The sequence below is a fragment of the Sturnus vulgaris genome, chromosome 1, assembly GCF_052056855.1.
Source record: "Sturnus vulgaris isolate bStuVul1 chromosome 1, bStuVul1.hap1, whole genome shotgun sequence".
Lineage (NCBI taxonomy): Eukaryota > Metazoa > Chordata > Aves > Passeriformes > Sturnidae > Sturnus > Sturnus vulgaris.
In genome coordinates, this window is record NC_142243.1 from 91,915,222 (window position 1) to 91,937,738 (window position 22,517).

At 36.1% G+C, this 22,517-nt stretch overlaps 1 protein-coding gene across 2 annotated transcripts in view; it reads right to left on the reverse strand.

The window, feature by feature from the left end:
• PTPN3 (protein tyrosine phosphatase non-receptor type 3) overlaps nucleotides 1–22,517 on the reverse strand; it is a 125,787-nt gene that overhangs the window by 35,980 nt on the left and 67,290 nt on the right. For both annotated transcript variants that reach the window (XM_014880504.2, XM_088171701.1), the window contains 4 exons: nucleotides 21,985–22,048; nucleotides 16,727–16,899; nucleotides 11,896–12,030; nucleotides 10,189–10,365 (listed from right to left, as the gene is read on the reverse strand). In XM_014880504.2, coding sequence (XP_014735990.1) covers nucleotides 10,189–10,365; nucleotides 11,896–12,030; nucleotides 16,727–16,899; nucleotides 21,985–22,048 — 549 coding nt within the window. The remainder of the gene's footprint in view (nucleotides 1–10,188; nucleotides 10,366–11,895; nucleotides 12,031–16,726; nucleotides 16,900–21,984; nucleotides 22,049–22,517) is intronic.

The following is a 22,517-nucleotide window of genomic DNA, read 5'->3' on the forward strand; positions in this document are numbered from 1 at the left end:
ATTGCATTGTCCAAATATTCTCAAGTGGAAACAGAGGCAGAGGGGCTGTACAATGACATAAGCCTTATTTCCTTAGGAAGTCACACTAAAAATAAAGAAATACTGAATTATTTTTGTTAAGCTAATGGATTTCCTTGTAAGTCAAAGAACAATGAAACTGTACATCTTTTTTTACGTTTTGCCACAGGAGACCAACAGCTCTATTACCAAATTCTGTGCAGAATCAAAATTGCCCTGATTTAAATCTTTCAAGAGTCTTCATCAAAAACTTACAGACATAGAATTGTGATAAAAATCAATACAATGCCCCGGTTTTAATACATTATCTCCCCTCTATCTTCCCAAGAGAAAGTGGAAGCTTGAGAAAGAAAAGATCCAACTTAGGCTTTCATTCATAGACCTTCTGTAAACTTACAGTAAATTTTTCATTATCTCTACCTTTGAAGATGAATGTGGGATATAAACTCTTAGTACTATTTGATGAAGATTTATTTGTTAAATTATTACACTTTAATTCAAACACATTAGCTCTAAAAGATTTACTCAAAATTCTGTAACCTTTTAAATTAGGAAGAAAGGTGACCAAATATTTGACCGAGAAAAGCAACCAAATTGTGTGCCTAAAAGAATTAATCAGAGACAGTGCAGCAGTGTCTTCCAAAAGTCCTTAGTAGGTCAGCATGCCGGAGCTGCAGAATTTTGCACTGCAACACAGTTAAATAATATTTCAGCATTTAATTACTTTGCAATATGATAAAATACCTTAAACATTAATAACTAGGTGATTTTATTGGCTGCACAGTGTTACACAGTTTACTAAGCCATCTCCCCCATTTCACAACATACAAGGACCGTATCTTAAGTCAGTGAAAGACAACACTCACCACACTAGCCATTCAACTTTTTCATCAAGGAAGAGAGCCCTTCCTTGCAAGGAGAGTAAGCTTTCCATTGGTGCAGCAAACAAGCAAACACTTCAAAAGTTCAGGTAATTTCTCTTCTTCACTTCAAAATATAACTAAAATCATGCCATTCCAATCTTGCACTAGGTACAGATTGATCTATTAAAAATGATCTTTTAAATATAGGTCTTTGCCCTGAAAAGTCTAACTCTCCTCTTCTGTCAGAAGGACAGAATGGAAAGGTCTCGAGGAAAGACCCCTCCTCCTCATTTTGGTTTAACCTACCAGGGAATTCTGCTATTCTGAGAACCAAGGATGATAAACTACAGCAGAATAAAACCCCAAGAGAAAAGGGTCAACTGAAACAATAGCACTGTAGCAAAACTCCCCCTATACAAACAACTGAAGGAAACATCTGTAGGTTTTGCCCTTATGCTGTTCTTGAAGTTTTTAAAGCTTTTTTCACTGTAACACCTGCAGGGTGTTACAGGGGAGACCAAGTATGCCAGCACTTCCATTAGCATCTCTTTTCTGAGGACTCACTGTTACAACCAGTTTTTTTATTCATAAGCAAAATAAGTGGAAGGTACTTGCAGCAAAACTGCTCTGCTGTCTTTTAGAGGAATTTATACACAGAATATTCGGCATTTCTGTGAAGACAATGGCTGTGTAAGGTGTCATAAGTTTTTTTGTACTTCTTAATTAAGAGAACGAGTACAGAAAACTTGTGGACTTCATGGCATACACAAGCATACACAGTGATTTCCTATAAATTCCAGTCATTCATATTTGTAAGCTGCTATCATCACCTTTAAAGGGATATTGTTACTCTGCATTGCTTCTATTGACTCTATTTACAGTTTACTGGCTTGCCATGAAATTTTCATGTGTTTTAATACATAGCAACTGCTTGGATTGCTGCAAGGTTTGCCTTATCACAGATTTGCAATTCAACTTTGAGACTTTCCATTTGGATGCAAAATTATTGCTTTTTGAACTGGCAAGGAAAGTGTAGTATATTTGAATAAGGATATATATTTAAAAAGAAAAGTTTACATCTAAGCAAAATACATAATGCACTATTTTCATACATATTTGGGTGGAAAAGCATGTGAAACTTAAAGTCTATTAGCAATAGCCTTAAAATTCCAATTTGAAACGAATTGAAACATTTCCAGCTCCACTGTCTATTATTAGGATAGCTTCCTTGAGAAAGGCCGAAGTACACAAACAAGGACAACAGAATTTTGTGAAATGCAACAGATTTTGTAAGAACAATGAAATTTTCATATCTGTGTATGATTAAGAACTAAGGATATATAACAGTTTAAAATATGTGCACTTATTTCACTTATTTGCAATTTTCTACCAAAAAAGTAGCTACCAGGACTTGGCTGGATAAATTCAAAGAGCGCTTTTATCAACAGTAAAGCTTTAAAAATTTTCCTCACATGAAAAATCATATTTTAGTTAAACTAATGTGTTCCCATAGTACTTTCACCAAAGCTCACTATGCAGCTACAGTTTATTGTCTCTCAAATGCCAAGCTAAAAGAATTGAACAAATGCAGCATCCGTTCAGGAAATCTATTTTCAGTGCAATACCTTCACCAGATGATGCATCACACTCACACTAGGAACGTATGTGCACTTCCAGAAATTCATAGCACAGTGCAAGTGAATTTCCTTTTTGTGTATTAGTTCATCATTTCATTTCCTTCCCCTCCAACTCTGGGGCTGCACACATTATTCCATCTGTATCACTAGCAAAAGATAGTTTTACAATGTAAATTGAAAGATGTTTATAGCTTTGCACGCATTTCAGACAAAAGCTTATGAAGGGATATACTGAATTTATAACAAGAAGAATTGTAGACTCAAAATAATTTATGTTGGAAGGGAACCTGAGAGGTCACTTAAACTCTTATTCAAATAATAGACATCAAAGCTAGATGAGGGTATTCAGGTCCTTGTCATGTTGTGTTTTGAGGTTCTCCAAGGATGGAAATAACTCCACCTTTTTGCCGATGTGTAACAAGGCTTAAATAATCAAACTTCATTATCTTTTGAGCTACATTATCTTTCCCTAGCTCTAACTTGAGTCCAATGCCTCACGTTTTTGCTCTGCATCTCCAAGAAGAGTTGGCTCTACCTTCTTGATAATCTTCTTTTGGCAGAGCAAGGCAACAATGTGACCAACCCCTCCTCGACTCCCCCAGCCTTCTGGTTCTCATGCATCGTATGCTTGCACCTGTGAATAACTTGCCAGATTTATCTCGTCAATCAATGTATGACTCTAAATAGATGGTCTATATCATCTTACCTGTCAGAAAGCTTTTCCTGCTGACTGTTACTATACCTTATCACTTAGAAATATTTTTTACACTAATCTTCTCTCTGGTTAGACAGAAAATTTCACAGCTAATCTTTTCTATTGGGCCAGCAAATCTATTCTAAAAAAGTACCAAAACACTCCTACACAATCTGCTGTTCCAAACCAAGCAGACGTGTTTGGTTTATTTAATTACAAGGTGAACAGGAGAAACTGAATACAATTCAGATAACAATACCCTCCACACAGCTTATCAGGTTACTTTTCCAAGCCAGTAACCCAGTTATTTTTTCTCTTTAGTACCGTGTATACTGTGCTGGTTTTGGCTGAGGTAATTTTCTTCGCAGTGTCCAGTATAGGGCCCCGTTTTGGATTTGTGCTGAACACAGAGTTGATAATCCAGAGATGTTTTTGTTATTGCTGAGCAGGGCTTACACAGAGTCAAGGTCTTTGCTGCTTTTCATACTGCAATGCTGGTAAGGAAGTTTTGGGTGCTTGGGAGAAGACACAGCCAGGACAGCTGACTCCAACTGACTAAGGGATATTCCAGACCATGACATCATATACAAAGTGTAGGGAAGAAGTAGGAAGGAGGAGAATTTGGAGCAATGGAGTTTGTCTTCCCAAGTAATTGTTAAATTTGAGGGGGCCCTGCTCTCCCAGAGATGGCTGAACATCTGTCTGCCCATGGGAAGCAGAGAATTAATTCCTTGTTTTGTTTTGCTCCTGCACATGGCTTTTGCTTTCCCTCATTAGCTGTGTTTATGTCAGCCTATGGGTTTTCTAGTTTTTACAATTCTGATTCTCTCTCCCTGATTCCATTGGTGGGGGAATGAGTGGCTGCATGGTGCTTGGTTGCTGGCTGCAGTTAAACCAATGCAAATTTATATATTCTTCCTGATAAGTACCCTTCCCATTCAGAAAAGTGTGTTCAAAAACAGGAAAAAAGGCATTAAGAGGGCAAACAACAGCTATATTAACACCCCAAACTGTTTCATCTATGATATAAAACCACAATTTTAAAATATTTTAAAAAGCACAAGCCATTAAATCTGAATTTGCAAGCTCAAAAAAAAAAAAAGAATTTTCAATGTCTTTTCCTATAAGGGAAAGGGGGAACAACTTCTGTACAAGTAACATGACTAAGATTATCATGAACTGCCAAAATAAATTACTGTTGGTTTCAGTAATTCTTTGCATGCAACACCTTCTTTTCTTATAGAAACCTGAGCTTACTAACTCAGTTAATGGGCAGGTGCAGGTGGTGGCCACAACACACATCTTCCCTAAAAGCCTGATGAAAACCTTAAATCAATGAACAGAGAAAAATGGAGTGTACTCCTTTTTCATACTGAATGGTAGAAAACCATGCAGCTTCCCACACCTGGGTTCTTGGAGGTTATTAAATAACAGTGGTTTTCAGTTTTCATTTCTCAACATTTGTTTGTTTTCATTTCTCATTGCTTAGTGAAGGGTGAACGCCTGTATCACACCTCATGCACCCAAAGATGCTTGAGAAAAACAAAAGGAACAATGAAAACAAGGAAAAATTACATCCATAAATAGTACTTGGTTACATTGACTAAGTTTTCATGGCAGACTTTGGTATTGCAAGTTCACCAAGTGTTTAAAAACTGTATTATTGAAACATTTTAAATTACATTTTTAATATATACCTTAACATAAAGACACCAGCAAAATCGTTATTGCAGTTTAAATTTTCACTTATTTACTTGAGGGTAAAGGGCAGGCTAGTTTAATTTAAGGAGTTTTTTTTTTTCCCACTGCTTTTAAGAGTTTGTCTATGAAGAATACTATACATTAAGTAGCATTTTAATTTTTTTTTTTAAAGCTAGCAATGCCAAGAATCAGACCTTGCACTGGGGATGGCCAGTGCAGCCTCTCAGGAGAAAACCTAATATCTGATAAAAGATCAAGCATGTCACAGAGTATAAAATTCTGAAACATAACTAGTCTACTGCTCCAGTTAAAGCCAAGTTAGATTTGAAGGTTAATGCATAAATCAAGAATGTTTTGGAATTTACCAACCTGATATTGAAACAATGTCACATACTTCAGTATGACTATTTTATTTTTCCTGTACCTTTTCCCCTTAAATGACACAGCAGCATACAGATCAGAGTGGTGTCAGGGAAAGGCAAATCAGCAAGGTTGACTTGTTCCTCTATATCTGTGAGTCTTTTCTTCCTCCTGGAAACTGTAGTGGTACCTTTATCAAGACAGACTGCAACAGTACTAATCTTCAAGCACTATACCAGGCTAGACAAAGCAAAAATTGCAGTAAAAAAGAATTCCTTGGACAAGTCCATCAGTCTGCCTTTAAAAATAGCCAGCTGTGGCTTAAACCTGTTAGACTGAAAGAGAAACATTTTTCTCAAAGACAACATCTTCCTGGAGCTCTATTGAGGCTATTATTGGGAAAGCAGAGGGTCAGGATGAATTGATGCCAGGTAGCCTTTTGGTATGACACAGCTTTGAAAAAACTTCCCAAATTAAAGCAACTTTTCCACAGAGATAACTTCAGAAATAATAAAGCCTCATAATATAACTTACTTTGTATCTTAAAGGAAACTGTATCTTTATATCTCAGGTTCTATTCATCACTATTCCCTAATGTATATCTCAGGGTTTAAGGACATCTGAAGACATGTAACCTCACAGAAAAAGAGAGAAGTTTTTCCACTTTGCTTAAGTTTAAAAAGTCATTAGCAACAGTGCTTTAATGAAGAGAATGCAAGTCTCTCAAACATCTTCAGGGAAGCCAAGACTACGGAAATTCTATCTGAAAAATAGTTATCAAACAAGTGCACTTACTAATTAGTATGGTTTATCTCAATGCTGTTCTTGAAATAATTTTTAGAACAAAATAGTAATGGTACCATGTGCATATACGTGCAGCCATAGTATAAACAGAGTGACAGAGTGAGTATAATATGTAGTCAGAAAACAGGCTGGGTTACCTGTTCTGAACTGGTGAGGGACAGACATAAGAAAAAGTGTTCTACAACAGGGAATGCAACATAGGAGACTTCAGAAGGCCAAGTGTGGGCTCCATGTCTGTGCTAGTGCTAATTTTTCAGTGGCAGTAGCAATCAGCTGAGATGTTCAGCAACAGGGTAACAAAAAGGAAGAAGAACTGACAGAGAACACCTTCCTCACAAAGGCTGGAGAGACCTGGGCTAAAGAAAAGTTGTCTTCAAGTCCTCTTCAGCACTGTCTTTTTCTGACAGGTTTTGTAAGCAGCAATGATTTGAGACATTTGGCTTAGATAGGAAAACCTATTCATGCCCAGCAGATGAAGTTTTAAATAATGTATGTTAATTTGTGATTAGAACAATTTTTTGTCTATAATACAGATGCAATAGACAGCTCCAATCTGTTCTGCAGACACTAAACTGAGAGAGAAAAATTGCTTCTTTTCACTATGTCTGAGCCCCAAGCAGATCTTGAATGTGAAAGTACCTTAGATAATTTGGGTAGCAGAAGCAATGAAGCTACACCTAACACTCTGCTCACAAGCTTGCCCTGGCTTTTTGTAGTTCACTTGTGTGGATGGTTTGCACTATTTTACAATTTTCTTTTTTCCAGTCACAGCCTGCAGTACACACCTCAAAATTCAGTTAGAAAGCACAGTGTTCACACCAAGCATATTTTAAAAACAATTATTTTGTCCTTAAGAGAAACAAGAAAAGAAATGACAAAATATTATCGACTCTCATTTTCAGCATGTTCATTTAAAGAATTTTAACGTCAAACATAGTTCTGGATGATGACACGTTGATACAGTACCATATCTTCAAAGAAATTGAAGAAGAAATATTAACAACTGCTATGTTTTATGCTCTCTAAACTAAGAGCTGTTCCACATAATTTGTTTTCTAAATTGTGTACTGTTACATAGAAAGAAAGCAGGACTTGATTGATTCCTATATGTGAGTAAACAAAGCAAGGAAGAAAATCAATTATTAAGAAAACAAATATACCTAGTATTGTCAGGAAGGAAAAAAAAAGCTGTATAAAGCAATAAATGCAGGTATATGTACTTCTGACAGCAGTGGCTGCTTCTACGTTACTGATACCCAAAGCTCCAAACGTGCCTTGACAGGATTAGGTAGGTAGCAAGCCTTGTACATGAGTTTTATCTATGATTTGCCTCAAAACCCACTGTATCACAACAGGCCAGTTTGAACAATAACAAACCACTCGTTTTGACAAAAAAATGAAAGAGGGAAGACTGAAATGCTACATTCCATGCTAACTGCAGCTTGCACTGTCTTGCTGCAGAAATAGTAAATAAAATTGAAATCAAGTTGTTTCAGAATTACTATTATTAATATGAGGTCACAGACATAACCATTCAGCGATTAAATGCCAGTATTTACAGCTGTTTGCCAGCAGCTCTCTAAAAAATGTTTCAGATGTTTTTCAAGCCAAAGCTATTTAGTAGTTATAATTAGTATTAACTAACACCTTTATTAACAGCCTCAGTGGGCTAGGCAGTAAAAAAAGGCCCCCTAAAGACAATGCGTATTAGCAAGACTATGAGAAGCTATTCTTGGCTCTCCTCTAATGAAAAAGAAATTGAAAATCTGGGGGTTTTCTTTCCATAGCATGTTTCTATTATGTCAGTTGAAGTCCACTGAAGACCAACATGGCAAAAATGAGTAGTTGACTTTATAAGACTTATTAGTACATTGAAAGGTGTTTTATAGTTAATATCTAAACATTCCCAATGTGTGGCAAAAGCACAGGATAAGCGTCCATATTTAATACTGAGAATATGCAAAGTAAACTTTTTTCTTATGAAATAGATTTAGCTGATAGGGTAAGAGTCCATCAATCAATACAGCATTCATGGAAAGAAAGATTTTACTACACGTACATACTTAATTTTACTTTGCATCTTTCAACAAGGGAAGTGAAGCAAGTAATAACTACTGTAAGATTGCAAAAGGAAAAAAACTGGAACGTGGACTAAAACTTCAGTGTAGAGAATTTTTTTTTATGGCTACTTTGCATTTTACCTCAATTATTAAAAAAGAAATTATTAATGACTATTTTACTTCACAAAGGTCTAACCATCAATACAACAAAGCATCATTTATTCCATTCTTCTTCCAAAACACAAAACCTGAATTTAATTAATCAGATTTATGCAGGCATTTTTTTTCATTTCCCTGCAGTGTAGCAAATATTATAAACATACCCAAAAAAACGATAATGCATTTTGGGTAAGATGTAAGAAGAAAAGCAATGGTTTATATGAGGTAGTAATAGTAAAAATCTCCACAGTGAGTGGTGATATTCAGATTCAGCACAGTCACTGGGATTTAGAAAATAAATGAATGTGCTATTTTCAAATTTAGAACATCCCTTTTTTCATTGTCTGAGAAATTCATAAAGGCAGGCTTTTCCACTCCATTCTCAGTAGGTATAAGATAACTGAAAGAGGAAGGAAAGAAAAAAAACTACAGGAGAAGAAAAGAATAAGGAAAATAAAAAGTCCCACAACATACTAGCTGGCAGGACACAATTTGCCAGTCACAAAACACAGCATGGCAACACAATTTTCTGTCTACAGCTTCTACCCTCATCATCTCTTCTAATGTCTGCCTCTCAGTATTTTTACTCAGAACATACTTCTAAAAGTGTATCATCTGCAAACTCTGAAACACAGCAAAGACATGGTCATTATCTATGACTATTCACAACATCTAAAGGTCTAACTTTTATGTATTATCATGGCTACTACTGCCATTCATAGTAATAAATAGTGCTAAGGTTCAGCTCTCTTCCAGTCAGAAATATAGAAAAATGAAATGACAAACTCAAAATACTTAACATACTCAAAAGAATGACAATATCCAAATATGTCAATTTTTCCTTTCTTTTATTGAAAACTCCCTGCTGTAATGTAGTAATAGAATTATTATAAAATTTTAAGAAAATAGTTTCAAACCGAATTTAAAGCTATATTTAGTACCTGCACACTGTTACAGAGGCAGGTGAGTCCTATAAGCTTCCATTAAGACATTGTTTCTCAAAATACACCTTGCCTTAAAGTCACTAGGCATCACTAAAATACATTTTTCTTTTGCAATGCTACAAAGGAACACGCATTTTAATACATAGCATTTACCCTCAGCTCCAAGTTTTAAAGTAGTTGTCTCTTTTCTTTTTGAGACTGAACAATTAATGACTTTGTACGTTATTTCTGAAGCTGATATTGTGATAATCTGAAGTTATTCATTGAGTGCAGCCATACACATGATGTAATACATGAGCAAACAAATAATCAGAGTGCACAAAGACAGGTGCTTCAACTCCTGGCAGCAAACTTAGCAGTTGTTAACGCACTGCAGAAAAGAACAAACTTGGTCCTCAAGGAAAACGACCAAAAAGCAGACACTGCCTTTAGACAAGCCATTGACAGTTCCTCTGAAGAAGAAAAAGATGGATAACCACCAGCACTATGATGTTCTTCTGTACACTCAAATGCAATACCTCTTTCAACTGACAAGGCTGAGCTGATGATGTGGAACATGAGTGAACTCTTAGAAGAGTTCACTAAGTCTTTCTCCCCACAAAAACGGTTTTTGACAGGTAGGAAAGGGTTGCAAAAGCTACTAGGAAATAGGATATTACATATTTGAACAGACATGCCTTAGTAGTTCTTCTAATTTTACTAACAGCTCAACTACTGTGTACTGTTTAGGGATGAAGGATTGGTTTGCTTTTGACTTGTCATTTTGTGTAATGGAATTTGCAGTATAGCAATTGGTCAAAATAAAGCTTATGCAAACAAAACTGTTTGAACTCATTCTAACATTACAACTGATTGTGACTGTTTCACACTGCAGCTCTTCGGGTTTTTTTTGTTTGGTGCTTTTAAAAAAATCAAAATAGGCAATGGATTGTTTGCAGAAGTCCTTACCTCCTCCGTGGACTACGGTGCTGAGAGAACTCTGAGTCACTGTCCTTTGATGTTGGAGAGCCCTTATATGTGTAAAAAACATCCTCTGTTTCAGTAATATAACTAATCTCATTCGTAAGGTTATCTACAGATGAGTGTCGTGGTTTGCGGATTTCGTGACGTAGTCTAGGACTCCGCCTTAAAAATACAGAATACAAACACAACACAAGATATACAAATACAAACACAGGAAGATTAGAATACTTCATGAAAATTTATAAAATTTATAAGAGAAAACTTTCTATCCTTTTGCAGTTACAATCTGAATCTTCATAACAGGCCTATAAGTCTCACTTCAAATAATCAATTTTTAAGCATTCTTATGGTATACTAGGCAATCATACACTGCTAGGTTCAGTACACTGAACTGATTTCGTGTTTCCCCCCTGTAAAATGCTATTTATATTATTAAAGTTTTAATTATAGGATAATTGTGGTTTGAAGGGACTCATGGGGGTCATCTAGCCTGATCTCCTGCTCAAAGAAGGGTCAGCTAAGGCCAGAGTAGGCTGCTTAAGGCTTTATCTGCTCATATCTAAAAAAATCTGAAGGATGGAGATCACACAACTTCCCCAGGCAATGACTGTCCATGTGGTGAAGTAGTTTTTTCCATTATTTCCTGACAGAACCCTTTTTGTTTCAATATATACTTATTGCCTCATCCTCCCATTATGCAATAGGGACAAATCCGACCTCGTCCTGTAGCTGGCCTCTTCCTAAGTAATACTGGGCTGTTATTAGGCATCTGGGAAACCCCTGCTCCTCCAGGCAGAACATGTGCCACTATGTCAGCCTCTCCTCACAGGGTAGGGGCTCCAGTCTCCTGACTACCTTGGAGCTGGTAGTCTTTGCTGATTTGCTCCAGTTTGTAAGTGTCTGTCTTGTATTTGCAGACAAACATGGTTGCAGCATTCTAATAAAATCTAGAGAATGCTGAGCCAAAGGGGGCTACCACTTCCAATGACCTACTACCTACACCTCTGTTAATTCTGCCAGGTTGGACTTCTTTGCTGTCAGGGCATATCAGATGGCCCATGTATTGCTTCTGCCTGTAAAGATTACCAGGTTGTTTTCCAGAAAGCTGCACTGCAGACAACACTGTTACACTGGGTTCTTCCCAGGACACTATGTTTGTCTCCACTGAATTTCACACATTTCCTGTTGGCCCATTTCTCCAGATTATTGAGATCACTTTGGAGAGCAGCCCTGCCCCCAGGCTTACTGACTCACCCCCAAGTTTGGTGCCATCTGCAAACTTTATGATCAAGCATACCCTTGCCTCCTGCAGGTCATAAAGATGTTAAGCTGGACAGGTCCCAAGAGAGACCCATGCATTTATTTACTTTTTACTGTTGTCCAGGTAGAGTGTGACCCATTAACAACTCCCCTTTCAGTCCTCCAATCATTTTAACATTTTTTTTAAACCACTCTGTTGTCCACCCATCCAGAAACATACTGTCTTAACTTGGATATAAGATTTTGGCAGATGGCACGAAAGCCTTGCTAAAGTTGAGGTAAGTGACACCCACTCTTCTGTTGTTATATATATTCTCAGAATAAAAATGTTTAAATATATATGTACACACTACATAATTATTCTGCTAGAATACATGCAATTAGAAATGGTAGGAGGTTAGGTAGTGTGGAAAAGGCTGAAAATGGATTTACCAATTGGGGGTAACTGGAGGTGATCGAGAAGGAAGACTTTTGGTCTCTAGGTGCTCAACCGATAAGGATCGTCTCATAGATGGGTTCCAAACCATCCCACCTATCACTTTTCTGCAGTACTGGTTGTTTACAGACCTGAAAAGATGTAAAACAACTATATGTGAGCTATTTTGCATAGAAAGCTTAATAGAAATAAAAGACGCTTATGAAAGTCAACCCCATAATTTAAAGCTTACCCCTCCTTACTTATGCATTTACCTTCTCACAGAGACATTTGCTGTCCCTTATTTGTGACAATAAAAGTGATTGCTAATCCCTGCTACATTGCTAATCACAAGCCTGCGTAAAAATAACTTTTTCTGAGAATTATTTTTAACCCAATTGTGTTTAAGAAGACAGAGGGGAAAACAGGAAATTCAGTATGTCCTACTGGCACTGAACTGAGTGCCTGACAAAACACAGTTCAAATACAGGCAATATGTTCTGAAGCTCCCCTGTTAATATTCACAAAAGAGCAAGAATTTCAGTGAGCACAGGACAACTTTATCCCTCTACCTGCTGTCTCATCAATCAAGAGCTATACCAGACATCACTATTGTGGAAGGAAGTCACTCCTTATAGAGACAAACCATTAAAAAAAATCTGACATGAAAATAGGATCTCCAGGTCTGGATTGCTTCTTGTGACAAGAATCTGATAAGAAAAGGGCTGCAACTAGGATAAGAACCACAGCTGGGAGAGCAATAAAAGCATCTTAGTAGTGAAAATATTCAGCAAAAAGAAAATCTTTAAGTAGACTGAAATTGAGAAAAACTAACTCTTATGCATCATTTTATACAGCATTCCACAAGTCAAGCTGAGAGATAAGATGCTCATCCTTGAGTTTACAGGCCTAGAATTTCTCATGGAAGAAAATTTATTAGTTACAGAGAAAACACCTTTGGCTTATTAAGCCCTGAGCTGTACATAATGGGAAGCTGGGATAGCAGGCTATGTAAGGATCTTACTACAGAGCTGAAAAGACTCAATTTTACATAGCATTAAAAAAAAAAAAAAAAGAAAAAAAAAAGTGTTACTAAAGTTCTGGGTATTATGCTAAAATCAAGCTTTAAGCATTCTTTGCATTGTACTACTTTTTGCTCATATAAGTAAAAAGAAAAAGCAACCCGTAAATTTTTTCATATATACTGAAGTATTTCATATATCTTGTTCAAGATTTTAAAGGAAATCAATTCCTTCATCTTCTAAATGTACTTTAAAAAGCTTCTCCAAGCATAAAAAACAGAGGATAAACTTAGTATTAAGCATCTACATTATTAAAATCAGCTATCCATGTATGTTTTCATGCTTAGTAAACAAAGTCCATCAACTCAGGAGAAGCTTTTGGCTATACTACTAATTTTATTTTTTTAAAACTTTTGAATACAATGATAAGGTATCAGCTACTCATCTTCAGAAACAGAGTTCTTTCAAAGAAGCCTTACACAGTTGGAGCAGAGCAAAAGACTGGAAAAAGAGGAAGCATTATGAAAAATGCATTGTGAAGAACTCCACATGAATCAGCTTTTCTTTCTACAAGCGGCTCTTGATGCATTTTCCAACACAGAAAATTGAAGTGTAATGTAACTCATGTGATGGAAGCCAGAACCCTAAACCCTAACTCTAATCTTAAACCCCTAATCCTGACTACAAAATCACTGATCGGGTATGTCTCTAGATATTTCAGTTAAGGAACAGAAGATTAATAATCTCCTGAACTTCAAGTAGCTGCTCTTCAGATGCCAAATATCAGCATATTTCTCAGCAAACATTCTGGGAGGCTGCCAAAGCCTTTCTGGAATGGGCTGTACTATCTTGAAATGATGATTCCTTTCTCCCATCTATTACTGAGGCTATCCTTGGTGAAAAATACAGATACATTTTTTAGCTTTTCAAAAAGGAATGAGAATGTGTCTAGGAGAGGTTATTCAGCATTCAGTCCAGAATTTTCCCTCTCAGAATATGGGAGATGTGATTCAGTCTGCCCCTTGAACAAGGCTTACAGATGATTTATACAACTCAGCAGCCTAATTTAAATGGAATGCCTCTCGTACCTTAAGCGAAGAGAATCAAGAAGGGCACAGTATGTGCAAAGAAGAAATTGTACTCAAGTACTGCAACTATTTGAACTGATAGAATAAATGCTAGGCTATCTGCCTCACAGAAGTGTAGAAGAATATAGAACAAGAAAGCCACAAATTCCATATTAAAACCTGTGATAGTTAAGATGGTAAAACCTGAATATGGTACCCTTCAAAGCTGATGGAAGCTGCATGAAAAGAATTCTTGAATGCGAGTCAATCTTAAAACCTTCAGGACTGCACGATGTGGTCAGTGGAGCTTTTGTGTGCACATTTGGTTTTGTGGCTTACTTTATCTTTGTTTGATTTATACAATGCAAAAATTTGTGCCATTTATGAAAGGGAGAATGCAAAATCTCTTTTTTGTTTGTGTAACTTCCACATGAGTTCAGAGCCATCCTTGAAAAAGAACACGGAAAATCTTACAACATTCCACAATTATAAACAAGTTGGAAAGTAAAAATTTTCAATATGCGAAATATGACCTCAGAAATTACTTTTGAACCATTTTTATTAAATCTTTTGGAAAATAATTTGCTGAGTTCATAGGAACTACTCAAAGCTTTTCAAAATTACTGTTGGTTCTTATATAGTTAAGCAATCTTTCATAACAGTGGTTGCTGAGTTACTTCTTCCTCATGTAGATCCTAAAATTCATGCTTACTGCTGGTATAAATAAGGTCAAAGAGGTTATCATTAAGCTGATGGAAGGTATCTCCATAACTGATTCTCCCTCTGGAGATTCCTTAAAAGTCCAGGTAAGCAATTCAGCAGACACAATGCCTCAGAGCACTGAAATTACTTGAAAAGAATGTTTTCTTAGTAATTCAGATCAACACTGACAACTGTCCTGTATGCTACAGACTATTAAGAAATTGCAATAGCAGATTTGTCAGAAATAAAATGTTTGGTAAAACAATGGAATGATGCTAAACTGGTGCCCTTTGAAACCCACACTGTTTTCTTTCTTAATATTACAAAGGCTATGCAATGCCTGCATGTATATATCTGTCTATAGGAGGATCAGGGTTTTGAATCTCTGCAAATTTGAAAGAAATAAAGGACTCCAGGACCTGACAATCCACCAAATTCTGAGAGTCACTTCCTCAACACCTCCTCTTCAGGAAAAACAAGGTCATAACACTCCATAAATGAGTAAATTCTAAAAATAGGGATTTCTAAAACGTTAGAAAATTAGAATACTGTTTGTACAACTACTTTTTTTCGCCGTGATCTAGAAACCAGATCATCCAGCTATGATCTAGTACTAGATGAAAACATGGAATTACACTCCAGCAGAAAACATAGTATTTTATCAGAATTCCTACTGTTGGACAGCCCTTATGGGTTAATTGCTTCATTTACAAGCAATACCAGTGCACTTGGTATCAATTTCTAGAGTATCAAAAGAGACATCAGAGTTTGAAAAACCAGAGAGCAACCAAAGTCTGAGAAGCTATTTGAAGCATGTTGATGTCATTCAGAAGTTGAAGCTTATCCAGATAGAAGACAGAAAAATAAGTCTGCCAAACTAAATGTAAAGTTAAACTGTTAAGAGAACACACTACAAAAAACTCACAAAAACACACTACCCACGAACAAAAAGAAAACAATAAAATACTTCTCCAAAAATCATGAGAATAAGCAGGTTTCTAGAGAGTCTACAGAACACCAAGGGGTCAAAGAAGCCCCCAGAATCCAGAGACAATAATGACACAAGACTTTCTTTCTCATTCACTATTAATATGAAATATTTTTTCTCTGTTTCATTACAGAATGTTTTTGGGGGGTAGGGTAGGTGGATTGGGATTGGATATGATGGATGAGACAATGAAGACACAGGACATGACAAAAGGTAACAACAGAGCAAATCAACATAATGGAAGCAATCACTGTGATTGATTCTTATCAAAATAGTCTAACAGCCCCTAACATAAAAGAGCAGAGTAAAACCTCTCACTTCAAAAAATCACACAGGGTGGCCAAAATAAAGACCAACTGCAAAGAAATGGAGAAGGACATTATAATGTCAAGTGACTGGACAATAAACTGGCAGCTTAACTTAAATGACGATAGGGGCCCAGCTACTGCATATGGGGAGGAATAATCCTAGCTTCATATAGGAAAATCATAGGCTCTAAAGAATTACTTCTTGGTATCTAGATCTTAGATAACACTAGGAAACTACCAGCTCTGTAACTGGAAGAATCCAATGAGACAAATAAAGGATTAGAAGTTTCAAGGGGTATCTTGAATACCTGAATGGGATAAAGTTTTTCATCTTTATGTCAGGAATAAGTGGTTGGTGTGATGCACTCCAGAAATTGCCCTAACATATTAAACAGAATGTGTACATGACACTAATGGCTAAACATTTCAAAACAAATCTGTTCTGCAAATTCTCTTACTGGATCATTAGCTATATGACATTCTTCCTTTGCAGTGTTTTTATACTTTGAAGCAGCAAGTTGAAGAAATAACAGTAAAACATATATCCAAACACCTTTTGAGGCAATTATAAGAAAAGTTCTACTGCAAGATCACATTGCAGAAAGTGAAATCACAACCATATAACTTGTCAAATGGTTCTTATATAGACTGGAACAAAGCTATGGACAGGACTGAACTCTGTCACTTGAATTTGAGATACCACTGACACAAATTTTCCCATTCCCATCATAGAGCAAAACATGCTTTCAATGAATACTTACTTTGCTGGATTTCTAGAACCCAGAGTCCAATAATGTGATAATATCTTTTTTTCATGAGGTAGTGACTTCTTTGCCTGAAAAAATGTGTGATGCTCTACACAAGATTTCCAAAGATTTTTGCATGCTCTGTAATTTAACATGTTGAAGGCAACAATATGGTCTCTGGATTCATTCTGTAACAGTAGGGAACACCATGTTTCAACATATACAAGTAGATGAAACAGTAAACAAGGTCATAAAAAACCAATAAAATTATTTTAAGCTTAAACATGAAAAATACGTTGTGGCAAACAAACAAACAAAAAAATCAGCATATAGTAGATTTTGAGCTGGAGATGGCCAATATACCTCTGTGACTATGTGAAATTCCAAACTGCAAAATATGCACTTTACAAGTTCATGAAATGTTAATGAAATATTTAAGTCTAGAGCAGCAAAGATTGTGTAGATATGAGTATCATGTTATACTGATAAATATATTTTCAGGTTTTCAGTCAGATTTTCACCTCTTAAGACAAACAAAATGGTTTAAAATGTTCCATTAAGGGTGCAATGTCAAAAGCAAAAACCCCCTCATTCTTTGAATTCAAACTCTTCATGTAAGGCTTCAATTCAATACTGTTCTTTCAAGTGCCATTGTATGCAAAAAGCATATTCTTGATAGTCTTTCAGAAGAAATTGAAGATGTTAACAGTGATCTTTCTTGGGGGAAAGAAAATAGTTGTGATGGGACTGGAGCTAATGCTACTGATGTTGAAATCCACTCCTGCTTGGATGATAATGTGAGGTCACAATGAGGAGGATCAGAAGGCAGCAGAATATAAAACTTGTTTGCGTCATGTCTCTATGCAACTCTTACAAGTAACTTCAATGCCAAAGTGCCAGTGAAACATGAGTGCAACACAGTCGTGCCACCAATGTTTATCCCAAGACTTTTGTACAAGAGAAGGCTTTAAATAGTTAATCTTGTTATTGATGGAAAGAAAGTGAAATGAGAGCAAAGCAAAGAGTAGAAATAAAGGTAACATGAGACCTGAGACAAATGGCAGCACAGCTCAGCATTTCAGTGAAAAAATGCAAGATTTCATCACTCATCTTTTCCAGCTCTTCTAAATTATTTTGACATCTCAGCATATAATTAGACAGGCAACCTTTTGCTTGTTCACAGCAACAATCTTATTGGGAAGTAACTACAAACCATTTTGGCTGGAATAGTCAATCTGTTTTTCTTCTATTCTTCTTATTTCTAGGTAGCATTTTACAAATGCCACATATCTGAGACCAATTCTGCATTTTGCAAATTACTTCATGTCTAGTTCAGAGAATCCATGGCTTCAGACATGCTTTTAAGAAAAACAGTAAGACTCTGAAGAAGATTTGCCTCTTGATTTTACTTAAACACTGAAAAATATTTAACTGATTACAATCTTTCAGGAATGTTTACCCTATATCTATTAAAGCATTTAAGAAGTATTTTCAATATGTGGGTTTATTATTTCAGTCTCTTGCATACTGGAACCAATTCATCTTTGTCAGTTCACCGCAGCTGCTTCTAAGTAGTTACGTAAAATAAAGCAGGAAAGCATAGTGAAATCTAAACACAGAATTTCTTTCATAGAATTTCAATTATATAAAGCATACATCACAATGGTTTAATGGCAAATGCCATTTTTGACATACTCCCTGTTGGTTGAATGCCACTTGAAGTGTTTTACTACTCCAGCAGACAAATAAAAAGAAATGTATATATATTTTTGTTGGCCTGAAGCACCGGCCTTTCAATTGCCACAAAAATTATTTTATCCAAACATCTCAATTACATTAAAAACCTATAGTACAAAGATAAGGAATTAAGTACGCCTAATATTCTGTATTTAAATTTAGCTTTGAAAACAGGAATGAATTTTGCTTGTTACAAGTACTTTTCTGTTGTCACAGAACCTTCTTAGAAGCTTTTAAGTAGGCTGAAAGTTTTAACATGGATTTAAGCTAGGACTAATATTTTAAGAAGTTTCACAAAAATTTATTCAATTTTTACATTAACATACCCTTCTGTTAATAACAATATGCCTCACTAACAGGCCACCTTGCAAGACCTGCTGTTAAATCTGTGTATTTTTTTCAAGGTGAGCAGAATTCTAGTGGGATCCGAGGATCTAATGCCCCTCACACTTCTCAACTCAGGTTCAAAAATAATGGCATTTTAATGATTATCAAAAAATGAGGATTAGAGAAATTTAAGGCCATTAAGGTAAAGGGAACAATTTCCATATATCTAAAGTGTCTGGCTAGTTCTACGTATGGAAGAACTTCTGCATCAGTTGTATGCTTACTCCATTAACAGAAAATCTGAAAATATCTACAGCATAGAAAGTAAAGATATATATTTTAGTATGCAGCAAATGAAGTTGGTTTTAAGCATTAGATAGGCACATTGAAAATACAAGTTCTGAAAGGTACAAAATGTTGCCTGTAAACAGCAGAGTTCCTATTCCTACCTTAAATCCTGCACCCTTCATTAAGCCTACATGTCATGAGCTTCTATAGCACCAGACATTCACTGATTCATCAGTCTTGCTCCCCAGTCCTTATTTGGCTCTTCAGTAGAAACAGAAATACTGCACACTCCTAATCAAGTAGCTGATCAACAGACCGGAGCAGTGGGAGGGTAAAAGAGAAGGTGAGTAGAAGGGAAAGAGTGAGATAAGGTAAGTTGGTTTTTCAGAAGAGGCATGTAAGGAAAGAAAAATGGAGTAAAAGAAATAAATCAATGAAACATGGCACATCCCAGGGGACTGTAAATTCGTTGCCTTTGAAAACTTTTTGTAGATTTTTGTAAAGAATCTACATATGACATACAAAATATAGAAGTGCTATCTCATCTTTAGTCAAAACTCATCTATGAATATACAGTATCTACTCTGTTTTCCCCACATTCTTTCATCTTCTTTACTTTCACATTCATTTACCTATTTGTTTCTGCATTTCCAAGCAAAAAACTGAACAATCCAAAGACTGACACCAGTGCAGTCATCTGCCCTCATACACTGCTCAAGCATCCCACTCTTCTGGTGAAACCCCTAGGACTCCACTTCCCTCTCTCCCACTGTACAGCAACAGCAAGAGGTTCCAAGCTATACCACTGGAGTACTGCACACTTGATGCCCTAAATTTCAAGCAAAGGGGGCTGACAATGATGGATGCATCCACAGATTTAGTGGCACACCTGGTCTGCTTTTTCTTATGTACTGAGAGGATCAAAAAGGTCACACAGCTGGCCTTACTTTCTTAGAGTTCTGCAGCTCTTTAAGCATGACACTGTGTGCATTACTGTCATCTCCATAGGTTATGAAACAAAGATGATCACTTAAGAGAAGGCAAGGTAAAAGAATCAAGGGCCTTGAACTGTCATCATCTTTCAAATGTTTAATTGAACAAATTAAGATTGCTACTCTCTTCAAAAGTGACACAGGTCTCCAGAGACAAAAATTATACTTTTGACAGCAGTCAAGTCTTTATGTAATCCACATACGTATTTTGCATAAAGTCCACAGATTGTTCTGTGTTGACACTTCATTCTTCCAGATTCCAAAACCACTGTGAGTACACTCATTTTCAGAGAATCATACGATGGTTTAGGTTGGAAGGGACTTGAATTCATCGACTTCCAAACCCTGTTTTATTAATCATTCTCAGAGAATTCTGTTACTACGTTTATTCTCACAGACACATTTGAAACTGCTGTCTGAAAGCCTGTACTTAGCTGTATATTTGAAAATATTAAGATTTTAAAATTATTATATATTTAAAATTACTATTTATCAGTGAATTTTTAATTGTCAAATCCAGGAGTAAAGTTACTACTTACAAGCGTTTACACTCACAGTGAGTAGAATGGTTTATCAACCACTCATTTCTTCATGCAGTGAAACATACATGAACAGACTGTGACATGTCTGCATAAAAACAATATATTTAGAAACTTACAGCTAGTAAAAAAGGCTTAAGATCCCCCTAGAGTGTGTAAGGACACACACTGTGCATGCTACATGTGTATGCAAGCATTAGTGCAGTAACACTGTCTCTGGATACTAACTTTGTTTAAACGTGAATCCTAAAAAGTAATATGTACATACTTGCACACCCCTCAAATTTCAAAGAGCCCACAAAACTGGGGGGAAAAAAAAAAAAAAGACATAAAGGAAAGAAAGGAAGAAAACATTTTCCTTTTGGGTAAAAAAAAGGCCTCCCTAGAAATCTGTGTTCAGCAGACCTTCTAATCTATGTGGGTCAAGAGGTGGTCTTGTAACACAGTTTCTATAAATTTAAGGCCTTGTGTACTACCAGAAAGAGCCTTCATGAAGTTTAGGTACAAGTTAACACTTACCTTTTACTAAGTTCTCAAGTTTTGTCCTCAATTGAATTAAAATATTTATACATCTGCTGATTGCTAGTTTCTGAGGGTTTTTTTTTTGTCATATTAAATCCATACTCTTTGTAAAAAGATATCTTATTTTGTTTCATATTGTGGCAGCACAATAGTAATCAGTAATCAAGATCTCCTCCCCCAATAAATAGACTAATATTTGTTCTTCAAAGAGCACGAAACAACCAACAGAAGCCAAGTCCTTACTCTTGAAAAATTTTACATTACTTTTATCAATTATCTTCACATAATTTGCCAACTTCTAAAGCCCTCCATGTTACACACAGCAGGAGGTGTGCTATTCCCCTTTTCAACCTCATGTTCTTCAGCTGCAAAGCTCTCCTTTTCTCCAGAAGCCTTGCTTTCCTCCTGAGCTCTGAGCCCCATAAGCTGAAGGGACCTCATAAACTCCTCCTAGATGGGATAAGCAGTTGTTTAGCAGATTCACTGCATTAAGGAACTCTACAGGGCAGGGAGAGCAACAAATGAAAGAGCAGCAGATGCTGATGAGAAAGGGGAAATATGCTACGTTAATAAATACTGAAGAAAGGATGGAGATTTGCATTTACCCAAAGTCTCCCAGGGAGAAGAAATCTCCATGGGAAAGATACAGCCCAACAGACTGAAAGTGGAGGGGTTCAGTGTGAGAAAAAGAAACAAAGGGAAAAAAGAGACAGAATAAGCAGACCAGAGTAGTAAGATCAAGTTAACAAAACAGTTTCAAAGGCAAATTACCCCAACAGAGTCTTTTGATCACCAGTTTGTAGGTTACATTCAATATAAAATATTGAATATGGTCATTTGAACAAAACAAAATTAGAGGACTACTTACATGTTTTTGTCGTTGTTGTATAAAAAACTTTTTCCTTTTAAAGGAAATTTTTAATATGTTCACCCTAAAAGAAAGAAATCAGCCATGAAATACCAAACAAGACTGATAAAACAATGAAAAAATAACACTGCATACAGTGAGCCTGAAAGATTATAGCTGTAAAATATTCAATGAATAATATGCAGCTATCTCCTGTGTTGAGTGGCAAATAGATGTCCTCGTTTAATCTTTAAATAGTTCACAGCAGTTCTCTCCCACCAAATCTATTCTTGCATCAAAAAACTTGATGACATCTACACTAAGCTGCACAAATGTTAAATGTGTCAACTTTTGTATAACTTTAGAGTCATATGACAACTGTGACTAAAGGAATAAAATTTAAGACCCTAATGACATGATAAGGTTGGTCTTCAAACAACTGAAACTTCACAGAGGCTTTGCAGAATTGGTTTCATAATGTGAAAGATATCATGTACTTGTGCTAATCACTAAACAAAACCTCTAGAAAAAAATCATAATTTTAGAAAGATGAA